This window comes from Rana temporaria, chromosome 9 (assembly GCF_905171775.1).
Source record: "Rana temporaria chromosome 9, aRanTem1.1, whole genome shotgun sequence".
NCBI lineage: Eukaryota > Metazoa > Chordata > Amphibia > Anura > Ranidae > Rana > Rana temporaria.
In genome coordinates this window covers 141,683,682-141,693,725 of record NC_053497.1, presented here as the reverse complement: position 1 = coordinate 141,693,725, position 10,044 = coordinate 141,683,682, and the positions used below count along the sequence as shown (strand labels likewise).

The 10,044-nt window shown below is 46.7% G+C and overlaps 1 protein-coding gene across 2 annotated transcripts; it reads right to left on the bottom strand.

Moving 5' to 3' along the window:
• Positions 1–589: 589 nt before the first annotated feature.
• Positions 590–9,709, bottom strand: ASB6 (ankyrin repeat and SOCS box containing 6). Of its 2 annotated transcripts, none has more exons than XM_040324673.1 (7): positions 9,607–9,709; positions 8,300–8,444; positions 6,480–6,655; positions 4,362–4,468; positions 3,984–4,092; positions 2,940–3,026; positions 590–1,842 (listed from the first exon to the last, which is right to left on the bottom strand). In XM_040324673.1, the coding sequence occupies exons 2-7, from the start codon at positions 8,419–8,421 to the stop codon at positions 1,169–1,171; spliced, it is 1,275 nt and encodes a 424-aa protein (XP_040180607.1). In that variant the 5' UTR covers positions 8,422–8,444; positions 9,607–9,709; the 3' UTR covers positions 590–1,168. The 2 variants fall into 2 exon arrangements, with proteins under 2 accessions (XP_040180607.1, XP_040180608.1); XM_040324674.1 differs by lacking the exon at positions 9,607–9,709 and adding an exon at positions 9,529–9,549.
• Positions 9,710–10,044: the final 335 nt, after the last annotated feature.

Sequence of the window (10,044 nt, the reverse complement as noted above, 5' to 3'; positions counted from 1 at the left end):
AAGTCTACATCTGATTGTACAACTACCACAAACGCACCAATGTGACCCTTGTATGGCTGCATCCAATATTCAGAATTCTGTCCGCCCATACATAGATTTTAGGTTACAGGGAAACCTCGGACTGCGAGTAACGCGGTTAATGAGCGTTTCGCAATATGAGCACTGTATTTAAAAAAATCCTAACTCGGTTTGCGAGTGTTGTCTTGCAAAACGAGCAGGGTTCAAGCCAAAGCGGTGTGCAGTACCGTGTTTGGCCTGAGGTGGGGGGCACCGGAACCGAATGGCGCCGTTCGGAAATGCACGGAAAGGCCAGAGGACAGCTCGGGAACAGAGTCTTTCCGAGGTGTCGTCTGGCCTTTCCGAGGCTCTTCAGCACCCCCCCACCTCTGGCCAAATGCAGTAATGCATGTCATTGAAGTCAATGTGGAACAAATTATTTTAGTTTCCATTGACTTCAATGGGGAAACTCGATTTGATATGCGAGTACTTTGGATTATGAGGATTTTCCTGGAACGGATTATGCTCGTAATCCGAGGTTCCACTGCATTTCCCATAATCCCTTAACAGTGCAAGTTTAGTAAACATTCGCTAAGCACTGACCATTTTTATTTAATTCTGCCTTGATGCAAGCATTTATCAAATTCCTGGGTATGTGTTAGAGAATATGACTCTTGCATGGGAGCACCTTCATATAATTAACATTTTCAAAAGGCATTCATATCATACAAATTACTTCCATGTCTTACTTTTCATACACTGCTGTCATGTCAGGTTTACCACTGGAGGTGACCTAGCCCGGTAATGGAAACCCACCGATAGATATAAAAGTATCCTATGGAAAATGACTGTTTATTGGAATAAATAGGATTCCTATGAGGTTTGGCTATGGGGAATGTGACACATGCAATGACAGCACAGGCATCGGTGAAATGGATCAGCCTTCAATTACCAAACAACATGATAACGTCACACACAGGAGGGATTCGCAGGATGAGGGGGGAAGTCTCTGTGCTATGGAAGCTGAAATGATTATTTTGTGTCACCAACACACAGAATCATAGGACTGGGTAACACCAGCTTGGACCACCCGTCAGTCTCCAAAGCATGCTGGAAGTTGGACCTCCAAAGGTTGCCTAAGCTTGGCGTAGAGTCTTTTCAGGCCAGGCTGTTATAGATCGTCCTCTGAGGAGGCAGTGGGGTGAATGAGGAGGTACCACTTCAACCTGTCTGGTAGGGGAAGAGCCTTCACCTTTACATCTACAGGCCACGGTCTGAGCCTCTGGCGAATGAAGACCCTGCACAAGTGCTTTAAGGAAGGAGGGGACTGCTCCAGCTGTTTCAGAGACTGGTATAGGACAGTCACTCTATCTGCATGGACAATGCAGCTCGCTGGGTTTACTTCAAAGTTCCTGGGCAGGGAGATGAGAGGAGACTGGGCTATCATGAGGTCCAGCACACTTTCTGCTTTGTTCAGCAGTTCCAGAGAGTCACAGTCCTCACAGCTGCCCAGGTAAGAACAGAGCCTATCAAACATGATGTGGAAGCCGGACCAGCAGGAAGGACCATGCTGAGAGCAGTTGTAGGGCGCGCCGGACTCCAGCAAAAAGCGCAAGAGAGGGAAGTGGAGATTGAAGCTCTTGAGACATGTGTGGGTGAGGGACTCATGAGATGGACAGTCACTGGGGTCGGCCCCGTGGGACATCAGGAGCTGGCTGACCCGGAAGCAGAAGGTATTGATCAGCTTGGCCTCTTCTTTGTCGGATCCTACCGTCTCTCCTAACAGGAAGATGATGCTGGAGAATACGGTGTCACAGTCCTTGGTGGTGGCCTTTACATCAGCACCTGCAAAGGGGAAAAACAATGGATTGCTACACCTAGAATTTAAATTGTATTCATTTGCATTAAGGTAAAGATAAGCAGGTAGACGCATTCATATCGGCCTCTACCTCCGAAGGAGCTTGGCAGCTACCAATCCTATAATAGCTTCAAATTTGTGGGGACACCAAAGTAATCTACCAGTATCTAACAAAGGAGCCCCCCCCCCCCCCACCAGAAAGCCGATTAAAGAATTGCCTCGGGTGAGGACATCACTGGATCCCTGGACAAGCAAGTGCCCTTATATTAAAATCAGCAGCTACAAATGCTGTAGCTGCTGACTTTTAATAGAAGGACACTTGCTTGTCCAGGGATCCAGTGATGTCCTCACTGAGGCAATTATTTAATTGGCTTCGAGTGAAGGTGCCGGCATCTCTAGTAGGGGAAACATGGAGTGTAGCCTAACAGCCTGTTTCCTAGTGCACATGTGCGAGTTGCGCTGTGTATAGTTCTGCAGTCTTCTGGGACCTGTGGTGTGTCCCAGAAGATTGTGTGGGAAGGAGTTGGCCGATCTTCCGACTCAGATCGCTGTGGCAATCTCACATTATACTGGTAGAAAATGTAATTACTATTCCAGTCATTATGCATTGTAAAGGGTATTAAACCTAGTGGTAGCACCGGCCTTGCCTGTATCAGATCCAGGAGTCTGGCATTGCACTCCTGATCACGGGTGCTTTCCAAACTCCTTGGGGGGGGGGGGGGGCACATTTCTTTCTCCTGCAAAAATACGTGCAACGTGCGTTTACCTGGTGAGAATTTTTTGGGATTTTCAACAAAGATGGAATATTATTTTGAAATGAGAAAACTAATTAATATTTTACCCTCTTTTCGGTGAACTGACAAGCTAATATGCAATCCAGCATTTGTCACGCTCAGGACCCTATAAATGCTTGTAGCACAGGAGGCAGTGTGTGTTCCAATCCCCTTCTTACAGAATGTTGAATGACCGTGCTCACTAGGATGTGCCGAGATCAGAAATTTTCTCAGGGAAATCTACCTGGGATCTCATCGCCATAAACGACCACAAAAACCATGGAAAACTTCCCCAGTAATGAGCCACTTACCTCCTTCCAGCAAGAGCCTGATATTTTCAGTGTTGTGGATCTGAACTCCATCGCTGCTGGCAAGGGCGTGAAGCAGTGCCGTCTTACCTGCAAAAAGCAAACAAACAAACAAACATGTAGGCCAGGAAAAAAAAAAGCAACACTAACAGGCCTTTAGCCCTGATTCACACTTAATGTGGCTTTGAAACCCACATCCGTGGGTCAGTGCGATTTCATGTGCTGCTTGCCCACATCTGTGCGACTTCATGCACTGATCTGAACGGTTCCATAGGAACAAATAGGGTGCGACTTGTCATGCGATTTTAAACTGTCAAAGTGTGAACTGGGGCTTAAACTAATAAAAGCAAAAAACAAAGCCACAAAACAGCATAAGAAAAGGACCAGATGCTAACAAACCTGTTTAGTTGCTGTAAGTAAAAGCACATACTTGCCCTGTATTACCAACAGGTAACATAGAGCCTATGCCTTAGTTTCTCTTCCAGTTGCAGATCAAAAACTTTTTCAATACATGTGGCCACCTCAAAGATTCTAAACTGACCTCTGGACTATGAAATAGGAATGCAAAAAAAGATGAAGTAAAAATAAAATAAAGGCAAAAGTTTTTTTTAGTTTCAGATAGAACTTTAGTGGTGTCTGTACCCCCATTAGGAAGGTTCACCTCACTATAAGTTCTATTTACGGTTATCAACAAATCTGAAAGTAAAAGAAAATCTTTGGACGTCCCCTGAACAGGAACAGTGAGGATATCTTCCAATGGGGACACTAGTGCTAGTAACAACCAGGGATTTCCTCTCACTTCCTGTTTTGGCTTTGGGACAGGAAGTGACATCCCTGGAATGGGACACAGATGGCAAAAATAACCTTATACTCCCTTGTGTATCATCTGAGGCTATTCACGTCACTGGCTTTAGGAGAGGGTTTACAACCACTTTAAGCTGCGTACTGCAGAGTCTAGTTTGAGAACTATAAAGTCACACCAAGAAAATTGTAAACATAATTTCCAGTTAATTCTGTCTCAGGGTGGCAACAGTGTCACTCACTAACCATTTTTGTCAGCTGCATTCACATCGGCGCTGAGGTCCAGTAGTCGCTGAAGGCAGGGCAGTCTTTCTGGCTCCTCACTTGCCAAATCCAGGGGACTACTTTCATGGATCTGAAACCAAAGAATATGCAAGATGGTCAGGTGCCTGCTCTTTAGATAGCAAGCACATATACTGAAGAGTTCTTCCCTTCCTTTACAGATGTAACCACTGACATGTGTTATGATCTGTACAACCGCTGCCTCTCTCAGCATGTCATGGATTTTGACAGGCTAAACCTGTCATTCCGATCGCAGGGAGGTATATGCGCCTGCGTGAATGAAGCCTTACTTGCAATACAGCCAGATAAAAAATATATAAAAAATAAAAGAGTACGTCTTACCCGATCCCTTTTGTTAATATCAGCTCCATTCTGCACCAGCAGCTCCACCATGTCAGGCTGGTTTCTCAGCACTGCGATGTGTAGAGATGTGTAATACGTCACTGGATCTGGAAGAAACAACAGTAAGAAAAGGTTAAAACTTCCAGTTTATGAGAATATTCACCCTGTACAAGAGCTGCTTCAGTTTTCAATAAAGAAGCATGCAAGAGAACCCATACCTAGGTACTAGGTGTAATCCTAGACCAGGGATGCCCAACCAGTGGCCCGGGGAGTCCTCTGATGTGGCCCCCGACATCCTGATCTGGGATTGCCATCCCAGAGCATCAGTGTTGTGAATGAAGCTGGCGGTAGGGGAAGCAATCGGCTGCGGAGCAGAGCCGCATAAGCCAATGATTCCTGTATAGTGCCGGCTCCTGTCACAGGCAGAGGGATACCAAATGCACTCTGCCTGCTACAGCAACAGCCGGCAATACCTGAATAGAAGACGATTATTAAAAGGTAAGTTTATTACTAAAATCACACTGTTTATATGGGCATATCTGTTCTGCAATGGTTACTGGACTGCTTTTAAACTGATCCACAGGCACAGTGCACCAGCAGATTACCTGCACTGTGCCATAGACTTCTGTTATTACCGGCAGGTTTGGTGCACTTTTTGAAAGTGCACTACACCTGCAGGATATAATAGAAGTCTATGACAGTGTCATAGACAGTGTCCACCTCTCCTCCCTGCCAATCTCTCCGCTAGCTTCCCATTGCCCAACAAATAAAATTCAAAACAATTCTGCCCCAGCTACATCACCAATCTTGTCTCCAAATAACTCCCAAACCGTCCAATCCACTCCTCCCAAGACCTTCTGCTCTCTAGCTCCCTTGTCTCCTCCTCCCATGTTCGTCTCCAAGACTTCTTCAGAGCCTCTCCCATCCTCTGGAACTCACTACCCCAAACTGTCCAGCTACCTCCTACTCTGTCCACTTTTAGGCCATCCCTAAAAACTCATGTCTTCAAGGTGGCCTATCCTGCCTCCAGCTAACAACCAAATCTTCTACTTCCCTCATCAGTTCTTCCCTCGCAGTCCCTACCATTTGTTTCACCAGCCCCTCCCTCTTAGATTGTACGCTCGCCGGAGCAGGGCTCCTCTAACCCTCTTGTTTTGAATTGTACTGTTGGTGTTGTGTCTCCCTACATTGTAAAGCGCTGCGCAAACTGTTGGCGCTATATAAATCCTGTATAATAATACCTGTGCAGGTAAAGTGATATTTAATGGAGAAGTTCAACTTTTGTAAGATATTACACCCATATTCAAGGTGTCATTTCTAACAGGTTACTGTTGCAGAAACCCCCCCACCCTACAATTCCCCCTTGGGACAGCAAGTGCGGCATCTTCTCCCCGCATTCACGTTCTGTGAACTACAAAAGTACAGACAACCTATGCAACTGTCTGTTTGTAGTTCTCAATGAACTACCTGGGTGCCGGTGATTGCTCTAGGTAGTTCATTAATGCTTCCTGTCATTCTGAAACTGCTTGCTTGTATCAGAGGTAAACTAACAGTCTGCAAAAGACCAGCATTGCACCCGCCATCTGCTGATGGCAGGTACAATGCTTTGCAGGCTTCTAGTAAATATAAAATCTTAAATGAACATTTTTTTACCTGCATAAAGATGTACATTTATTATTTTTTTTATACAAAGATGAACTTATCCTTTAACATTGCACTAAACTCTACACGGCAGCTTTGTTATCCTCTGTATCCATATGGGGCTGAAGTGGAGATAAGATTATATCTGTGCATATCATGCAAGGCTGCAAATATAGACTTTTAGGTTTTCTTTCTGCTGCTATCCCCTGAGAGCTGTACCAGAATCCCAATATATCCTGCCAGTTTAAATTGTCTCTGTAAACATGAATAACTGTCTCAGCCAATAAGGAGAGGGAGTCCGGGGATAGCCGAGACTCTCTGCACATCGCTGGATCAAGAGGAGGCTGCTGAACACAGAATGCATAAACGTAAAACATCTTCTGTGTTCAGCAGCCCCCCAATACTCAAAAGCCTTTAGAAGCACTTTAAATATATTTATTTCTCACACATACATGCCTTCGGGGGGTGAATACTTACCCTCAAAGCTAAGATCAGCCCCGTATTGCAGGAGGATTTCAGCAGCGGGGACCAGTCCCAGTTCAGCCACCTTTAGCAGAGAGTAACTTATCCCATCCTTGTAATAGGCCGAGTCAGAGTGCCTCTCCAGAAGTTCATTCAAAGCTAGAAACTTGTCATTGTGTCCGACCAGGTAACTGAGGGCAATCAGAACAAAAAAAAAATGTGATATACAAAAAGCAGTGTACATTTTGTGATGGATTTCATACTGGCATGCTAACTAACAATGTAAAGAGGAACGTCACTTGTTACTGGCTTTTTCTCCGCTCATCACATCTGTTATGTGGGGTTCTCTTCAAAAAAACATACCTGCCCAGCAGATCCAGTGCTGTCCTGCAGTGAGCTGCTGATTGGGTGTGACAGGCTGTGTCCTGCGCCGCCATCTTGGTTCTCCTCAGCCGGCCCTCGGTAATGTGTATAGCAATTTTAAAGCTTGATGTACAACAGGGGAGTATATACAGCTATCAACAGGACACAGCAGTGTTTACTCCACAATGCACCTGCATTTTACACATCATTTGTAAAACGTAGAGCACAATGTGGAGTATCCATCAGAATGTTCCCTGCATAATTGCATGACTGCAGGAAAGCCTGGTTGCTATTGAAGTCATGTGACCATTTTTCTTCTCTGGGTACCTTCCCCCCCCACTTATTAACCCCTTATTACCAACTCTCTTTAAAGTGGTTGTTAAGCCACTTGTATAAAAAGCTCCCATCCCCTCTGTATTACAACAATAAATTCCCCTGTGTCTGTGATATCATAAATATGCTTATCTGTACTGATAACACACCGTCTTCCTGCGATCAGTTGCCTCCTCTCCTCTGCCCGGCTGACAGTTCCAGTGGGTGGGACCGAGCACTGCCGCTGACGTCAGACGGAGAGGAGAGAGAGCAGAGGAGTCACATGATCGCAGGAAGACGCTGTGTTATCAGTACAGATAAGCATATTTATGATATCACATGTGAAGTATGAGAGCAGCAGGAGCGGGGGGGGTATGGTCGCAGACAGTCAGAGAGGTGAGAGGATGGAGGAGAGGACACAAAGGACATAGAGCAGGGCTGTGGCTAATGGAGGCATGTACGCTGACAATGGTGTCAGGGATCAGCAGCCCTGATATATTGTGGTCAAAGTACAGGGAAAGGACATAGCCAATCAGGTCCGCCTGTCAGTTTTTCAGGTGGACCTGATCTGACACCCCCATTCACCTCTATGGAGATGCAGATGTCAGCGGTGACATGTCCACTGACATCCGCTGATATCTGATACTGTCCGTGAAATCCAGACGGATGGAGACCCTATTTTCCATTCGTCTGGCGGATCGGATGAAAATGGACCGGCACTCGGTTTTCATCCGACCGCCCCATAGAGGAGAGCGGGGCTCTGACAGGTCAATTTCAGCACAGTGAGCGGACACTAACCTGTCATCTGCCTGCTCAGCGGGGACCAACAGATCGATCCCCCACTGAGCAAAGCGGAGTCCATCAGGCAGACCGCCCTTGTGAAAGAGCCCTAACTTGTAGATTTCTGTACATTACATTTTTAAACACAGCCAAGCTTATTTTATAAGTATAGACTGTCAGATTATCTTATGGTGAATAACCTTCCACTTCTAGCCTGGTGCCCACTGTGCAGGGAACTGTAGGAAAGATATTCAAAAACATTTTTTTTTTTTTTTTTTTTAAACATAATATGATTTGTCATGAATATATAATGGAAGTAAAGAATGTTTTTAAACATTTGTCATTAGTTCTTCTTTATTATACTGCAGTGTGTTGTGTACCTGGCAGTGTCTGGTGCCTCTTCTGCCTGATCCGGGTCCTGTATGCCCACCGCACCAAGCAGCTCATCTACCAGTGGCTGGTATTCGAAGATTATCCTCCGGAAGCCGTGGAGGAAAGGCATTCTGGGAGCTTGGCGTTTTCACTCTGTCCAAAGCAGAATACAAATTGGTGGTTATAAACAAAGACCTGAGTTAGCAATCAGCCATGTCCGCCTTCACTGTGATGAGTGGACAGGTACACTTTAAATCAGTGTTTCTCAACTCCAGTCATCAAGGCGCACCAACAGGTCATGTTTTCAGGCTTTCCATTATTTTACATAAGTGTTTGATCAGTTTCACTGCCTTAGTAATTATCACAGCCGTTTCATCTGAGGGAAATCCTGAAAACATGACCTGTTGGTGCACCTTGAGGACTGGAGTTGGGAAACACTCCTTTAGACTAGCTTATCTTATTTCTTTAAAGCATGTTATACAGTACAGTGCTTTGCCCCCACCGCCCGTATCACCTGAAGTACCTGGCTGATAATACCAGTTTATGCCCTCCCCTCTGTGCACTGACCACGATATATCAGGACTGCTGAGCCCTGATACCGTGGTCAGAGTATGTGCCTCCGTCAGCGGGGGGTGGAGCCCTGCTCTGTGTCCTCTCCCCTCTGTGCACTGACCACGATATACAAGGACTGCTGAGCCCTGACACCGTGGTCAGAGTATGAGAATATTGGCCATGCCGATAATCGGTTGAGCCCTAATGAGGACACAGTTGCCATGTATGTGCCAGCAGAAATGAATGGCACGCAACACCTGCCCATCCCTATGGGGGGGATCGGATGAACACGGACGGATGGATGAAAAAGGGACATACAGTCCGCACGTGTGAAAGGGCCCTTAGACTCAATGTCTCTGATCTGCGGTGGGTGACTTTTCTGGGAGGTGAGAGGTCACCCTCATCACATGGCCTCATCGGGGTGTGTTTAGCGGTGGCACTGCCCACTGAAGGTGACCAGGGAGGGCTGTCTCTGCAACCTATAGGGGGCGTACCAGTAATGTGAGCTGTATAATAATACATTCTATGTACTGAGCACAGTCCATGTGATGTATAGGGAGGGGTGGTCATGAGAAGAGCCCCTCCCCCCAGGAGACGACACCCCGGGTTCCCCTGACTGATGACGTCATCACCCCAGGACGATAGTCTCCTAAATTCCCTCCCCCACCATGTGACAGCCGGCCACCTCCAGCACAGGCATGGACCCATTCATTATATTCCTCCCAGCCTGCTGTACATCCCTCGATAGCAGAGCCCGTCTCACCTGCAGCCCCGGGGCTCCCACAACCGGAACCGGAAAGCGACCTAGGCAGGGGGCGTGGCTAGGTTATCAGCCGCATCATTGACTTGGTCGAAATGCGATATGCAGAATGCTCAGCAGGTGGCAGCAGACAGATACAGGCTGAACACGTGGTGGGGAGGCGTTGTAATAAACAGCAGAGGGCAGTACAGAGACGGCACTCTGAGCACGTACATAACCACCTGCGTTATACACTACGGGCGGCAGGTGGCAGTATAGGGAACGCGCTCTTTGCAGTACACCGTCGAAAAAGCAGCGATAAGTGCAATATAGAGCAAGGCCGCGAGATGTCAGTGGAGAGCCATCAGCCGAAAGAATGACACAGGCGGGAGCGTAGAGACGCTTGCAATATACACTACAGGCAGCAGATGGCAATAGAGAGATTGACAACCGTATGCATGG